The following is a 17,480-nucleotide window of genomic DNA, read 5'->3' as shown; positions in this document are numbered from 1 at the left end:
TAGGTGATTCTAATGTATAGCAGATTTGAGGACCAATTGTATTGACCCCAGAGGAATTTAATTTTAATTTTAGTTTTAGTTTTCAGCACCAAGGTCAGTTACTAAGCTTGTGCTCAGCCTCACAATGCTCCATCAGGAGAGGTTGCTGTTATCATTTGCATTTTGGTTCTGCTGTCATTTTGCCTCCAAGGGATGGGAAAAATGCCTGACTTTTAGATTAAGCAAACTTTGGAGTTACTTTCTGGAAATTATTGGGCACAAGGATTTTTATTTTCTCATATATGTCTGTATTTATTGAAAAGCTGTATTAACAGAATAGCCCAGCTTGTGCAACAAAACTCATCAGAAGCTGAGAATTTAAATAATGTTAGGATGTTGAAATGTTAGAGCTGGAAGGGGCTTCAGAGATCATCTCAATTATTTCATGCATTTTATAGAATTAGGACATAAGACCCAGGGATGTGAAATGACTTAAGCAAAATTACAGAGCTAGGGAGTAGACTCTTTTTCATTCTATAGAATTTAGAATGGTTCCTCATCTTACCATGAATACAAGGATTTAATAAAATATTTCTGGTCAAATGACAGTATCAGAATAAAGCTGTTTATATTCAGATACACAGAGACTAAATAAACCTAATTTTTCGATATTTCTTAATAGCTTCTTTTTATTGTCATCTAGGAGTGACAGTTGAAACTACATTGCAAAATATTAATATAAAAGAAGATATGTTCCCAGTTCCCCCTAGCCAAATACCAGATGTGCATTTCTTTTATAAGTAAGTGAAGATGTTGCTTCTCTTGACTATTTTAGTCAAAACAATGTCTCCTCAGGGTGCCTAGCATAGTAGCATATACTTCATAGATACTCAGTGATTGGTTCTTAAATAGAAGACTTAGTATAAAGTAGGAAATGTGAACTATTTTGTAAGTGTTACATAAGTTCTGATATGTATAAATATATATCTTTTTCTGATTATATATATTTTTCTGTTTTTATTTTATCTGCTCCTGTTTTTCTATATATTTTATCTATATTATATACATATATTTTATATATATATATATATATATATATATATATATATATATATATATATATTAGACTCTACTTCCTTTTCCAGGCAGTATTTGTAATTCACACATCTCAACATCAGCAAAAGTAGATACAACTTATCTCTCTTTGAAAAATTTTTTTTATTATGACTTTGATTATGATTATGGTAACTTGACTAAACACTTTGATAATAGCTTAGCACTTTATCTGAGAAAATAGTTAACTTTTCCTAGGCAGTGAAAGTAAATGAGCTCAGTTTGCATTAAAATTCCAAATTAGTGAACTTGGACACGTTTTTCTTTTTCATTGTTGCATAGAGTGTGGGAACAGTTATACACAGGATATTTATGTCTTTGTGATTTGTGTCCCGTCTGTTCTGTAAAATGACATTTGCCCTGCAATAGGTCTTCTACAACTACAACGTCTTGTGTTAATGGCCGGTCAACTGCTGTGAAAATGAGGTGCAATCCTACTAAGCCAGGAGCAGGAGTGATTTCAGTCCCCAGGTATTCTTATTACTATGTGATTATTTCACATTTGTATTTATTGTGAAGAAGCAAAACTCTCCAAAATCTTACTATTTTAAAACATACTCTCTATGAATGCAAAGCATAAAGAGAACAGAATATGTCGATTTTTGTGGTGGGGATGTGCTGAACATCTCTTAAGAATAGGTCTTTGCCAATCTCATTACTTCCCAGTCTCCTCAATGACATATTCTCATCCTGTTTGTCTGAGTGTCTAATTGTCTTGAAAATTATTTAAGTATTATATAATTATTGTGTTTATATCATTATATTTATTCATTCTGTTTAGACCCAATTCCATTAAAAGCTGGGTTATATATAACCTGGCTTATAGTTCTTCATCAACAGTGAACTACTTGGGTGATCTAGATGGAAGTAATCTATCCACTGAATCATGGTTTCTTTCTCTGTAAGATCAAAGGGGCCTGGGTAGATAATTTGCATGCTCCCTTTCAAACTCCTCCATGTTCTGACAATGGTGCCAGAATCACCAAAGTAGAGTCTGATCTGCTGAATACATAATACCGTTCATTTACCCTGCTGGCATTGAGGCAACAGCTCTCCACAATCTCAGTCTGACTAATAAAGTCCACTTGGGTGGGAACACTAGGAGAACATAAGCAATTTCGTGGACTACAAACTGTCAACATACCTACTGCTTTCTTGGTGTAAGTGACACTTAAATGTCTGCTGATTTTCATTTTTTACACTTATTCATTGTTCTGTATGTAGATTATTTGTAATCTTTGTGTAGAGTTAAGGTACCTTTGGATCACAGTTTGACTTGCGGGTTTTTCTCCATCAAGCTTTCAAAAGTGTATATTTTTTTAAAATAAAATGATTGACTTTGTTTTTGATAGTTTCATGATAACCCTTGGGAAATTTTAAGCTATACTGCTTATGTCACAGCAGTATTGGAAATCAGTGGTCTAAGCATTGTGTCAACTACTTGGGCATCTTAAAAATATTTGCAGTGGTAACAATACTGTGGATTTACTTTGGGTCATAAAAGTACACCAATATTTACCTCTCACCAACTGTGTTTCTCTGATTCTCATAGATTTAGGAATAATTTTTTCTTTTCACCTTTTCAAGGTGAGAAAAGTATATGATGAGGGGAGAACATAATAAAAGATAATAGACATCAGTGAAAGAGAGAGAAGGAGCCTGAGGCTTAAGAGCATCATGTGGTGGAGAATACCTGTGCCAGCATCCAAGCTAGAGTCAAGGCAGAAAACCACACTTTGTTTATGAGAAGGTGTGTTTAGGGTTTCTTTAATTATTCCCTACTATCCCACCATAGAGCTTTGTGTTCAGATGCTTCTTCTATTTATGGTAGCACCTACAATGTCCTTTTTCAGACTTAGCAGCTAACCTGGCTGAGTCTGGCTTCATGGAGTCTCCCTGAATGGCTTCCAAAGCCGCCTCTAGGGCTCTGATTCAAGCAGATAATATGACTAAAGATGAGGTCTGTCCTTTTCAAAGTATATCACTCTCACTTTCCCAAGGTGGGTTCTGGTTTTCAAGGTAATAAAAAAAATAGTCTCATGATGTGAAATGATAACATTTAGAAACTTGATTTTTTTTTTCCTTGTGAGGAAAGGAAAGATAAGTTTTCCTTTGACCTCTAGCAGTTTGTTCTACTTACAGAACTTAGCTGTCTTTGCTAGGGTTTCTCAAGATCACCTGTGGCACAATACTTCAGGGTTTCTACTTTATAAATTAAAATTAATTTCTAGATCTTTCCTGAAACCAAAAGAATCTCTTGAGTGTTGAGCAGAGGAATACTTTTCTAAAGTACAAGGCAATTCTGGGGCGCCTGGAGGGTTAGTTGGTGGAGCTGGCGAATCTTGATCTCAGGGTTGTGAGTTTGAGCCCCACATTGAGGGTAGAGATTACTTAAAATATTATTTAAAAAAACACAATACAATTGTGATGCATATTAAAATTCTTGAACTACTAATTTTTTAAAAAGATTTATTTATTTGTTAATGAGAGACACAGAGAGAGGGGCAGAGACACAGACACAGGCAGAGGGAGAAGCGGGCTCCCCATGTGGGACTTGATCCCCGGACCCTGGGATCATGCCCTGAACTGAAAGCAGATGCTCAACCACTGAGCCACTGAGGTGCCCTGTGGAACTACTAATCTTAATTCACATTTTGGTATTTTGGGGATTTGGCTTGGTGTCTCTTTTTTCTTTTTCTCTTTCTTTTTTTTTTTTCTTAGACAAATTCTCAAACTTTGTTCTGCATTTCAGTTTTCTGAAAAACTCATTTCGGTTAGCTTGAAATTAGCTTGGTCTTAGCCTACAATGTAGTCCTGAACTCATATTGGATATAACTTTATATATAATGATGATGCCCATTGAGGTTTGAGGACCACTGCTCTAGGGAACTGCCTGAACCCAACAACCTTGCATGCTAATAATAACCTTCGGTTCTTGCTTGAATCAGTTCTCCATTGGGTCACAAGGGGGAGCTCTGGGATCAGAGCATGAGAAACAGCAGCTTGTTTTGAAGTAATTAGATTTTTTTTTAGCTTTGGAGCTGAATAGAGATTTCCCACTCAAAGTAAGGAGATGTTTCTCACTGGTTTCTCAGGCTACTTTTGAAGAGTATTTGCTTTGCAATTTTGGGGGTGGAGTTGGGGAGCTTTGAGATCTCCCAAAGAGGGAGGAAGGTGCTAACCAGGCACTTGCCTTGAAAAATCTCCTATGCTGTGACCAAAAAGTCTCAGAAAGCAGACTTTGGCAGTTTGGAAGGGATGCCACCCCCAGAGGATTCTCTCTTGGCCAAGCATCTTGGCAAACTAGGCAAAGGAGACTTGAGTAGTAGTGATATTGGTTGGGGCTCTGAAGCCCTGTGAAATGTCACAAAACCCTTAGCCCTGGGAAAATGAAGAGGTCTTAACAGAGAGTGGATGGACAGGAGAAAAGGGGCAATGTATGTTCTCTATGTATCTCAGGAAATTTAGAGGGAATAGGAAATTAACAGGGCCGCCTACTAGTCTGCAACTGGAAAACTGAATCCTGTCTGTTTGGTCTGGCAAATGCAGTTGGTTTCTAATTCCACAAAGTGTCTAGTGGTGGTGGTGGTGGTGTGTGGGTGATACATTTTAGGTAAAAACTTTGCAGTATGATATCTGTGGCAGAAGAAATCTGAGAGCCAGAGTGGACTTGTGGGGATTACCTGGTGCAGTTCATATCTTGGCCAGCGAGTGAATTTCTCACAAAATAGACTGCTGATAGCCCTCAACTGATTGCCCTCTAGCCTCTGCCTAAGAAATTTTCCAAACCTCCAGTCATGATCCCAGGTGATTAGAAAAATTAAGGTTCTTCTTCTTCTTCTTTTTTTCTTAAGGTTCTTCTTTCAGTAGGAAAAATATAGACTTAAGCATTGTGTCCAAAGTGTTCTTTCAAATACATGAGATAACTCTGTGATTGGAAAGGTTATAAAAAGGCATTATTAGAAAATAGGCAAAAGGAACCATTTTTTCCCCTGATAATGGAACTGTCCTAGCACATGAGAGACATGAGTCAGACCCATTGACTTCACACGTTGGGGAGCACTGAGGACCCAGGCTGTGTAGCTGTGGAGGCACTGTCAAGGTAGAATGATGCCCTATGTCTATTGTTCTTTTCTTACCATCATGTTTTCATCTTGCCACCTTCCCCTGTGATTCTTCATGGGAAGAGATTTACAAAGAGACACTAAGAAAAGAAGCAAACATCCTGTGTATCTGGGGGATAACTCAATTGGTCTGCAAGTTATTGGTTTCTTGCTAAAAATGAGTCATCCTCCTCCAATGAGGTTGTCTTTAGTAATGGTGTGAGTTAGAGGAAAAATCACTGTCCTCTCTCTCTTTCTCTCAATTTATAACTATATTTAACTGCTTATAAATTAGTCTAAAACTATTTTTGTCAAGATCTCCTGCAAAATCCACATTCATCTCTATCCTAAGTGTAGCCTCAGCTTCAGAGAGTCAGGCTGGTGGATGGTTCAGGGCCAAGTGGACAGGGGACTGCTGCCCATTAAGAAAGAAAAACCATAGCCTCTGAGAATATTATATCTCACAAAAGGGATGCCTCAGAGATCTGTCCTGATAGCATTCAGATATTGAACATGCCTGGGCTTTATTCCACAGGCTCTGATTTAGACTTTCTCTGTCAAAATCACCAGACTTAGAGGATGTTAAGTGTTTTCTTTGGTCTTTGGGAGAGGTCTGTTGAAGCCAAAGAATTTATCCATTTTAAGTTGGTAAGAGCCAGAGGATAATGATTGGTTAAATGGATTCCTTGTTTTCTTTTTCCTCTGAACCATTTATGGACAGATAATAGATATCTAAATCTGTACAAGGTAAATTCAAAGGCAATAGAATTTAAAAGATTAAAGCTGTGTTCCTAGAACAATGAAAAGTGAAGAGGCATATAAAAGCACTATGAGCATAAGTAAAAATCCATTATGATCAAGAAATGGAAAAATTCAGATAGGGGATTTTTAAAATTATACAGTTCCAACACTAATGAGTAATCCTAGGACATGGCATAAAAATATCACAGAGCATTCATCAAGTTTAAGGATCCATTTTGAAGTAAGGATGATAAAACTTTGACAGATTTTGCAGATCTATAGATAAAAGGGACTGAAGAGTGCCAGCTAGTGGAGTTTCTATAGGCCTGGATCAGATTCTGGTTTTTGGTAATTAACTCAAAGGAGAATCTTCAAAAAGGGGGATTTTCACAGGAGACTGGTAGAATTTTATATCCCTGGATCTAAGAGGTATGGGTCAAAAAAATCTTATGTTCAAACTCAGTCACAGGTGATTTATACTCTTCAGCCTCAGGACAAACAAAATTGGAGCAAGATTCAAAGCCATTTTATGGACTCCATACAAGAAGGCTTTCTGTCCATTGGCCTTCTCAGCAGAGAAAGGCTGAGATTTCTCAGAAGCCAAAGCCGAGAAGAGTTACCAGCAGCTGATCAGAGAGCATCACCATGCTAGAAGATGCCAGTCTTGGAACTCTGAGATTGGGAAACCCCAAGAAACCCAGAAAAGCCTCACATGAAAGAATCCGCGTAACAATTGTGCTCTGACAACAAATGAGAAAAGTTCTAGATGCTTAAAACTATAGCTTTTCCCCCCAATTTCTTAAGATCCAGAGTGTCAGAAACATACTGACAATTTACATGAACTTTTTTTTTTTTAAAGATTTATTTATTTATTCATGAGAGACACAGAAAGAGAGAGAGGCAGAGACATAGGCAGAGGGAGAAGCAGGTTCTTCGCAGGAGCCCGATATGGGACTTGATCCCGGGTCCCAGGATCACAACCTGAGCGAAAGGCAGACGCCCAACCGCTGAGCCACTGAGGCATCCCTGTACATGAACTTATTTTAACTTTGGAGTTTGGATATAATCTAGGCAAAAACAAGTTTACCCTGCTTTATCAACTATCCAGATCATTAACAGAATACTAAGTATTGGGTTGTAATTAATTGTTCATAAGAATAAGATTATTGTCTATGAATTTATAGTATGCACCAAGGAGATCTTGCTTCAGGTAAGATGATTCATTTAAAGGAGGATACTAATAACTCATATAGCTCAGTCCACTCCCCCCCACTCCCAGAGTATGTATCCCATTTTAGAATCTGGGATAGAAATTACTTTTAAAAAGATCTGTCTGAATTCTTACACATTTCCAGTGCTATCCTGATTGGTAAGGCAATCCCAGAAGCAAAATAAGGAAACTGGGAAGTCTTCTTTATTAACAGTAAGACCACATTAGGGTGTACTTGGTTGTCCTTTGAGTTGATGGTGGTTTCTCTCTCTAGAATTCACAGCCACGGGGTCACCCTGTGCAACTCTAGCCTTGTGTTCCCAAACTATCCAAGAGTCATGTACTGCTCTTCAGACACCTACTTGCTGGTTTCTATGGGGGATCTTATAGATAAAAAATTATAAAAGCAGTACAAGTAGTGACACCTTTAAAAAGCCAATGAGGGAGGGATGAAGATGATGCTGATATAGGTCATCAAAGGGAAAAGGATTTTACATATTTGGCAAGAAAGCGTTTGTCTCTCTTAATACTGGCTTTTTTGTTCTTAGTAGAAGAAAATATTTTTGTGTTTTTTTCTCTTGCATCCTTTTGTTTCCTATTTTCATTTTATAAAGCACTATTGAAATTAGTACTGCTTCCTACATCCTTGTCATTTCATAGGAAAGGCCTGATTCAAACTGTGAAACTCGAGTTTATAACAAAGAACAAATTTGGATGTTCCACATTTTAAATGATTCATTGGGTTAAAAGAATTAAAGAATTGATTCTAAACTAAATTACTCTTAACCTAAGAGTATATTTTAAAAAGCGAAGTTTACCAGGGAAAGGCAGTGAATCACTGCAGTATTTTGACACTTAATGGCAGCTTTATAAGTTACATCAATGTCTTGATTTTTCTCCCCATTTCTGTAGTTCTTCCAGTTCTTTAGAAAGTGATGTGCATTGTTAATAGTCTTTTATATTTTGCAGCTCTTGAAACTTTCCCAAATTGTTCTCTCATTTTGTCCTTTATAATCACCCTGTGAAAGCAGGGAAACAGACATTTCACTTCCACTAAATTACAAATATGAAACAGTGGAGGGGTGGGAAGGTGGGGCGTGCTGAGTCCTTCGTGGAGAAATACAGAATCTCTTGCAAGTCCAGCCAGAATTGTAACCCGAGTTTTCTCTTCAGAGCTTTTTGCAACTTTAATTAATTTTCCCCCTTTCTTTTTTATTTATTGAGGTTTTTTCCCTCACTTTACCAGACTTACTCTTTTATTTTATTTTCATTGCCCTTGAAAATGCCCCTGTGTTGGAAAGATAAAATAATTTGGGAAGGAGAGAATTGTGCAGGAAAGTATATTGGTAATTTTTGCTAAATGATCAAAAAATTAATTACCTTTAAAGTTTCAACTGATTGTTATGCAAATAATTGTGTTCTCAAAGAGCTTTTCTAATTGGTTAACCAACTTTTTTCCAAAGGTGCAGTTTTGAGTTGGTTTTACTGATGTGGAAGGTGGGAAGTAGTGATAACTTTTTAAGTGGCATGGTTTTCATCTATTCTACTTACTTTTTTAAAAATTTCTTTTGGTCTCTTGGTCTGAATATACTTTACTCCCTTTTACAAACAGAAGTCAAGGCTGGTAAGAGTTAAGCCATTTTTCCAGAGTCCTCACTGATCACTGTTCTTAGCTCTAACAGTACTGGGCCTCTGTTTCTGAGCACATGACAGAGAACTATGCTTTTATTTTCATCCTACCAGTGTTAGCATGCAGACATTTGGAAGGAGTCATATAAAAATGTAGTCAATTTTTAGGCACGTAGATTTTAATTTTACTGTTCATATTATAGGATGCTCTTGGAATAGATACTAAGAATAAGAAATTTTACTCTACTGGTAGACCGAAAATTATAGTTTTAGATGGCATATCATCAGAAAGGCATCTGAAGTTAAAACTTAAAAAGGGATGTTTTGGGGGTTTCCCTTTTATTGTGTCTATCTTTTTGCCCTAGGTGTTTCAGGACACCTGTACTCAGCAGCAGCTAAGGTCTAAAGGAGGTTTTTAGAATACTGCCTTGTATTTACACAGCTTAACTTAAGGGAAGGAAGTATAATAGACGAATAAAGAGAACAGTATTCTCCTAGTTTTAATGAATTCATGAACAAAACAGCCATTCCCACCAGAACTTTTTCAAATAGCTTCCTGCTTCAATCAATAAGGATTCTGTACACAGTAACAGCAGTTTAATTTTTGAGCCATGCCCATGCACCAGGAGGTAGAGTTTCAAAAATCTCCATTCAGGCTCGCCTGGTACAGTGTGATCCTGCACCTACATCTGTGCGCCATCTGTGGTCATCAAGTGGTGTTGGTCACCACCTCTTAAAAGAAGTCACATTCAGGCTGAGGAAACCTAGGTTTGCAGAGTCATTTGCGTCACTGAGCTGTTTGTTGACCTGATAGTTGTTTTGTTTGTTTTTATGCTTTAGGCAATTTTGTTCTCCCGTTTCTCCACCACTCTTCCCCCCTGCCCCTAACCCTCTAGACCATGGTCCTCTTCATCATTCTGTTCCTGGAACCATTGCCTAAGTACATTCTTTCTGACAGATATGGCTTCTCCTTTCTACCACCTAGGTCCTACCTATATGCCTAGCGCCACTCATTGCCCTGCTCTTGAAGCTGCCACTCACTGCCCTGCTCTTGAAGCTTTTCTGATAATGACCAGCTTGTAAATCCCTTCCAGTTTCTCTATCATTTTATCCCTCCAGCAGGCATTCCCTTGCTTTCTTCCTTTGTCTTCTGTTACTGGATATTTTAGACGTGTCTTCGGCATCCCTTCCACCAAGAAGTCTTCCTAGAGCTTTTTTTTCTGTATCTATGCCTCTCCTTTAAATTTTTAGAAAATAGCTTTGTAGAGGTATAATTCACATGCCATATACTTTGCCTCACTTAAAACAGACAAGCCAGTGGTTATCAGTATATTCATAGATATGTGCAACCATCACTACAGTCATTTTTTTTTTTTACTACAGTCATTTTTAAGAGCTTTTAATCACCTTAAAAAGAAACCCTATGCCCTTTAGCTATCACCTTAGTTCTCTTTCAAGCCCAAGCAACCATTAACTTACTATTTCTATAGATTTTCTTATTCTGGGCTTTCATAAAAATAGCATCATTTAATGTATTGAATATATATAGAATTTATATTTTATATGTAGAAGATTCTATATATTAGCAGAAAATTTATATTCTATATATTAGTAGAAGATTGGCTTCTTCTACTTAGTGTATTTTCAAGGTTCATCCAAGTTGTATCAGTTCTATGTTTCTTTTTTATTGCCTAGTAATATTCCACTGAATGGTTATAGCACATTGTGTTTATCTCTTTGTCTGCTGGTGGACCTTTTGGCTCTTATGAGTAATGCTCCTATGGACATTCCTGTACAAGTTTTTATGTGGACATATGTTTTTATTTCTCTTGGATTTTCATCTAAAAGTAGAATTACTAGATCATGTGGTAACTCTTTTTAATGATCTGAGGAACTGCCAGCTTGTTCCAAAGCAGCTGTATCTTTTTCCATCCCATTAGCAGTGTACAAAGTTTCTAATTTCTTAACATGTTCACAAGTCTTATTGTTATTTGTCTTTTTTATTCTAGCCATCCTAATAGATGCGAAGGTGTGGTTTTATCTCCGTTAGATTTTTTGTTTGTTTTGTCAGTACCTGCACATTGCTTCCCAGTATGCAGTGGGCACTCAAATGTTGATTGGACTTGATTGAATGTGTCATAAGAGCTGTCATTTCATTTTTTATTTCAGCAAGTGCCCAGCAGGCACCTGTGATGGATGTACATTCTATTTTCTGTGGGAGAGTGCTGAAGCTTGCCCTCTGTGCACAGAGCATGACTTCCATGAGATTGAGGGAGCCTGTAAGAGAGGATTTCAGGTAAGTGACAAATCTATCTAGGCAGAACTATATTATTGAAGAGAAATTGATGAGTCTGGCATCACTTAAATCATGGAAACTGAGGTCCAAAACCATGGTAAAGCTTATAGTTAATATTACATTAATATGCATTTAAAATCAAGTTTGGGAGGTAGACTCCCATCTGCTAGAGTAACTGGAGGTATACAGTGACATTGGGGAAAATAAATTGTGCAAGGGAGTTGTAGGCTATTGATATTTATCTGGATTATAAAGAAATGGTATCATTAAACCAAGATGTGAGTTATATAATGCAGTTAAAGGTATAATTAAGATGGGGATGGCTTAAGTGATTCACTAAACTGTACCTAAAGAGTAAGCATGTAACTGAACATCAGGCCTATCTCATCCTGATTCCACTTTTCAGAAATCCCAACAGAATCTGACTCTCCGATGCCAATTCTTCCATAAGGTCACCACCACTGGTGGTTTCATTTAATTTATTTCTCTTGTCATTAAATTTTTTTGAAAACATGACTTTTAGTTACTAACAAATATTCTATTATACATATTTTGGAATTTAATAAATCCCCTGTTGGATATCTGAGAAAAACTTGAGAACAGTCTTTTTGTAAATAACTCTATAATGAACATCCTTATTGGAAATGTGATTATTTCCTTATTATTTTTTATGAGAAAGAGATTAATTGGGTCTAAGGAGACATTTTTAAGGTTCTTGATACATATTACTAACTTGCTTTGGTGGTATCATTTTTGCACTTCTACTAGCAGTGTTTGAGAGCTCTCACCTCACTGTACTAGTTTTGAGTAATATATAGAAAACACAAATTTTTCCTTCTTCAAGAGGACTTACTACTTCAAACTCTTTGAAATCTATTGAAATGACAATAAAAGAACACAAATGATAATACATCACTGCTAGTAGTGGTAACATTATTGGGGACTTGGCATCAGAGAGTCAGATTCTGGTGAGATTTCTGAAAACTGGGATGCAAATGGAATAGGTGTGATGTTCAGTCTCCTGGAGTGGGGAGTATGCTAGAATGCTTGCTGCATCAGGGGATCAGAGAGGGAGTGCTGTTCTGTCCAGGAAAATCTGGAGGAGCATCTCATTGGTAGGTCAGAGGGCAAGAGTACACGAAGTCAGAATGTCCTACCTAATCTCCTGCATTCAGAGTCATAGAAGCAGAAGCGTTCACCTCTAGGAAAAAAAACAGGGAAATATTCTCTAAAGAGGGGTTTTCAAACTTTAGAGACAATGAAGGTGTAGTAAGAAATATATTGTACAGCAAAGCTAGTACTCCCACATAGCAGTATGCCTAAAAATGAAATTAAATTTCATAGAACAATACTTATTTTCGTAACTTATGATGAAGTCTAAGCATAAAGGTAATATAAAATGTGTTTTTATGAAATAATTGAATAAAAAACAGGAAAAGTTCCCAAAAGGATAACACTAAAACAAATATTAGGAATGTCTTATATAATTTATCAAGTGTGCTTGCCTGTGGATAGCTTATTATGGTTTAGAGTATACATGGAGAGTGCTGCTCATGCATCTAGTACACTGTTAAGCCAGTTTCTTTTAACATTTTTATGTGGGTCAAAGATGAAAATTCTTGGCTTACCAAAAAGAAAAGTTTCTTTTTAGTCTTCATAATAACAATGATATACATTTTATGTCTCATAGTGAAAATTCTTCTTTATCGTTTCTCTAAAATTATGACAACCTTATCGTTCTTTAAAGAATAAATGAAAAATGGGGATCCCTGGGTGGCGCAGCGGTTTGGCGCCTGCCTTTGGCCCAGGGCGTGATCCTGGAGACCCGGGATCGAAACCCACGTCGGGCTCCCGGTGCATGGAGCCTGCTTCTCCCTCTGCCTGAGTCTCTGCCTCTCTCTCTCTGTGACTATCATAAATAAATAAAAATAAAAAAAAAGAATAAATGAAAAATGGATGTGTTCCATTCTTTGGCCACCAAGTTCAACTCAAGGGCTTTGAAAAGTTGGATGACCTTTTGTGTAAACATTTTTTAGTATTCAACATTTCTCTTCTGAAAAGTAATGATTAGAAGGTTAAGACCATGAGGTTGCAATAATTTCTCTAATTTCATTCAAACTCTCTTTATTGAAAAAATTCTGTTCAGCATGTCACAAGAATGTTTGGAACAGACCGTTACAAGGTGATTCTTTTTAAATATTTGTTTTTGCCTTAAAAACAATCTTTAGGAACACTTTGATGAGTTTGTCATATTGAAATATATAGTTTCCCTCCTATAGTTCCAAATTTAACTTGAGAAATAGTTAAGTGTATATTTCTGTTATACTTAGATATTGATTTTGAAAATATTTACCAAATGAGATCAGGCTTCAATTAGAAAAATATAAATGCTATTCCAAGACTCATGGAATTTAGTGTATTTAGTTGCAACAGCAAAACAAATGGGTATGACATAGTAAATGGGTGTTTACTTCCAGTCTCTGAATAAAATATTTTAAAACGTCTACTCTTTAGTAAGCTTTATATAACACAAATGACAGCTTTCATTGTTTTCCATTACAGTAGACCAACCCTCCTTATCCCATGGGGGATATGTGCCGAGACTCCCCAGTGAATGCCTGAAACTATGGATAGTACCAAACACTGTATATGCTTTGTTTTTCCCTTTACGTACATACACATGTACGTATGATTAAGTTTAATATCTAAGTTAGGCACAGTAAGAGATTAACATCTGATAATAAAGTAGAACAGTTACAACAATATACAGTAATAAAGGTATGTGAATGTGGTCTCTTTCTCAAAATATTTTACTGTACTGTGCTCACCCTTGTGATGACATGAGATAATAAAATGCCTGCATGATGCAATCAAGTGAGGGGAATGATGTAGGCATATGACGTGGCATTAGGCTGCTTTTGACCTTTTGATGATAAACCAGGAGGATCATCTGCTTCCTAATTGAACCCACAGAGAGAAGAAACTGCAGGTAAAGGGGGAGGACTATGGTATACTTGTGAGCAAATAGATTTCTTTGGATGCCAAAAGCCTCATGAGAGAAAATATGGTGATGGCAAAATATTGCTGTGGGTATCCTTTGATTTTTTTTTTTTTTTTTTTAACAAGTACACTGTTTCTGTCCTTTTTCCTGCTCCATCCTTTACAATACAATTTTCACTCTGTATTGACTGGAGTATATTTTCCCAATTCTATAAATACACCTAACCCAGATGTGTATGAAGTTAAATTTACACACACCAAGTCCTCCACATAGAGGGTTGTAAACTTAAGAGAGTGGCACAACTCATGGGAAAAGTGCTCTTATCAAATTGGATCTTAGAAATCTTTCCTAGGTTCTCAGTATGTAGTAAGCATTAATTTTAAATGTCATGCAGTTGTAGAGATTTGAAGAAATACTGTGTTATCACTAAGAGGGATATTTTTAAGCCTCTCATCAAATTTATCTCACCCTGTTTGCAAAATATCCCAGCATGCTGGAAGAATAAATTTTTCAGCTATGGAGTCAGCCATTTTCTCCCTTGACAATGACCTGTGACTGGATGAGGGGATAAGGCATTCTAATTAATAGTTACAGAATGACAGAGATTTTGCCAATAGCATGATCTTTTTTTTTTATTTAACAATTTGAGGAGCTTGGGGCAGCCCCAGTGGCTCAGCGGTTTAGTGCCACCTTCAGTCCAGGGCCTGATCCTGGAGACCTGGGATTGAGTCCCATGCCAGGCTCTCTGCATGGAGCCTGCTTCTCCCTTTGTCTGTATCTCTGCCTCTCTCTGTCTGTCTGTCTGTCTCTCTGTGTCTCTCATGAATAAATAAAATCTTAAAAAATAATTTAAGGAGCTTATGGAAAAGTTAAGTGTTCTCGGTTTACAAGTATCTTTAATTTGAAGTTTTAACATTTTGCTTATGACTGTCATTCAACATTAGAGCTTTACCATTTTCACTGGCTGTTGCACATTTGATGAGATCATGTAAAGTGTTGCACGGTCTTCATTTGTTAGAATGCCCTTCAAATGAAGCTAACATTTGCTGACTAGACTTAACATTTTTCTCTTTATTGTCATTATTGACACTTAGAGATGTAGCATTTGTATTTGAACATGCCCCTCATTTCCCATATCATTCTTTTTTTTTTTAAAAAGATTTTATTTTTGGGGCAGCCCTGGTGGCTCAGCGGTTTAGCGCCACCTTCAGCCCAGGGCGTGATCCTGGAGACCCGGAATCGAGTGTCCCACATCGGGCTCCCTGCCAGGAGCTTGCTTCTCCCTCTGCCTGTGTCTCTGCCTCTCTCTCTCTGTGTCTCTCATGAATAAATAAAATCTTTAAAAAATAAAAAAAGATTTTATTTTTATTCATGAAAGACACACAGAAAGAGGAAGAGACACAGAGGAAGAAGCTGGCTCCTCGCAGGAGCCTGATGTGGGACTCAATCTTGGGACTGGGATCACTCCCGGAGCCAAAGGCAGACATTCAACTGCTGAGCCACCCACACGTCCCTCTCATCTCATTCTTATAAAAATAATGTGACCCATTTTAAAAGTGTTTTTTTACATTAAACTTAATGAAAATGTTACAGTTGTCATGCAGTAAAAAAATTTTTTTCAATTACTAATGTCTTTTCTAAAAAAAACATGCTGAGAATTCTTATCCAAAACTTGGTTGAAACTTTTCCTTAAAATAAATACCATCCTCTTGTACTTCATGTTTAATTGCAGAAATGTGTATATGTATACAATAAAAGTACACATTCTGGGGTTATCGTTTTGTTAGGGTGTTGTTAAAGTGACCTTCAGAAAATTTAATCAGATGCAGTGATCAAAAATTGAGCGTTCCATGTCATTGAACATCAGTGGATATAATACTGGTCATTGTATTTGTTGAAATATAAAGGGAAATATGCACTGATTCCAATTTTCATTTCCGGTTAGTGTTATTTGATTTATTTATTTGAAAAAAATTCATGGTTGATATGCAATATATTGATTTTATTATTCCCTGGTTAACTGCAACTGGCAGTTTGAAAAACATTGCCTAACAACACTGAGACATCTGCTGTGGGAGGATAAGAATGAGGACCTACTGTGGGCAGTGATAACCTAGACCAGTGGATGGGAAATAAGGGTGTAGTCTGTATGCCTACCCCAACACCAGTTACCAAAGCCTGCCAGTAATTGTGTGCCTGAATATCCTGGGTCCAGAGCTTGCCCTTCTTCTCAGGGGAGACACTTGGTGGGGGAATGGACCTATAACATGGGTAGGTGAAACTCATTCCAGTTAACTGTATTAAACGACCTAAACGTTCAGTTAAAAACATCAGATTTGAGGAAATAAAGCCCAAATGGTGCATCTATACAGAGTAATTTTTATTCAACTTCCTCAGCATGTACTGACCCTCCTGATCCGATGATCCATGTTCTTACTTGGTTTTGTTGTGTTTTCATTCATTATTTCCTTACTCATTCTCTTCTCTCTTTCTTCTTTTTCTGGAGCTTCTATTAGATGAATGCTGAATAACTGTCTCTGCCTACTGTGAATACAGAGCAGAACCCTTTTCCTTCTGAATCTCATTTCACATGTCATCTATGTGTGTGTGCTTTTTTAAAGGAAACCTTGTATGTATGGAATGAACCTAAATGGTGCATTAAAGGAATTTCTTTGCCTGAGAAAAAGTTGTCAACCTGTGAAACAGTTGACTTTTGGCTGAAAGTGGGAGCAGGTGTGGGAGCTTTCACCGCAGTTTTGCTGGTGGCTCTAACTTGCTACTTCTGGAAAAAGAATAAGAAGTAAGTAACCTCATTGGAGTGCCCATGTAAGAACTGAAGGATCTCTTTTGTTGTAAAAGTTTTAGAACTAATTATTATTACATCCAATAGTTTTTCTCAGACAGACAAGAAACTTTTATGAGGGAGTTATAGGAAAGACTTTTAAGAAAGGAAACAGAAATGATTATTATTCTGCTAATAGATGATAGAATGTTAGAGGTGATGGAATTAGACCCATTGACCCATTTGTTATAAAACAGATATAAATGAAGTCTCCGGGTTATTCAGGTAGATGGGAGCAGAGCTGAGATCAGAGGTCAGGTTTTCTCACTCTGCATCTATTTTTCTTTTCCTGACAGTGTTGTGTCTTCTTGCTCCAATATTCCTTTTTCAGTTTCTGTGGAAAGATATTTGCAAAAAAAAAACAGATTAAGTATTTAGGCAAAAAGACCTTTATTTATTCCAGGACTTTAGTAATCTAGGGTTGACTATTGAATCTATCTCCTGAATGTATATTGATCTGTTATGAGATTTGACTCTTTTAAAATGATTTACATATCTACAGGGCTCTGAAAGTTCTATATTGCAATATCTCAAGACAATGATAATACCTGAGGTAGTGACTAGGA

At 36.8% G+C, this 17,480-nt stretch overlaps 1 protein-coding gene across 3 annotated transcripts in view; it reads left to right on the top strand.

The window, feature by feature from the left end:
• Positions 1-17,480, top strand: part of ELAPOR2 (endosome-lysosome associated apoptosis and autophagy regulator family member 2) — a 170,852-nt gene that overhangs the window by 141,007 nt on the left and 12,365 nt on the right. For 2 of the 3 annotated variants that reach the window (XM_038556669.1, XM_038556668.1), the window contains exons 17-20: positions 683-779; positions 1,462-1,563; positions 10,945-11,071; positions 16,694-16,872. In XM_038556669.1, the coding sequence (XP_038412597.1) occupies positions 683-779; positions 1,462-1,563; positions 10,945-11,071; positions 16,694-16,872 (505 nt within the window). The remainder of the gene's footprint in view (positions 1-682; positions 780-1,461; positions 1,564-10,944; positions 11,072-16,693; positions 16,873-17,480) is intronic. The other variant, XM_038556670.1, reaches the window with a different exon arrangement.

The sequence above is a fragment of the Canis lupus genome, chromosome 14 (assembly GCF_011100685.1).
Source record: "Canis lupus familiaris isolate Mischka breed German Shepherd chromosome 14, alternate assembly UU_Cfam_GSD_1.0, whole genome shotgun sequence".
NCBI classification, from domain to species: Eukaryota; Metazoa; Chordata; class Mammalia; order Carnivora; family Canidae; genus Canis; species Canis lupus.
This window is presented reverse-complemented; position numbering and strand designations above follow the sequence as displayed.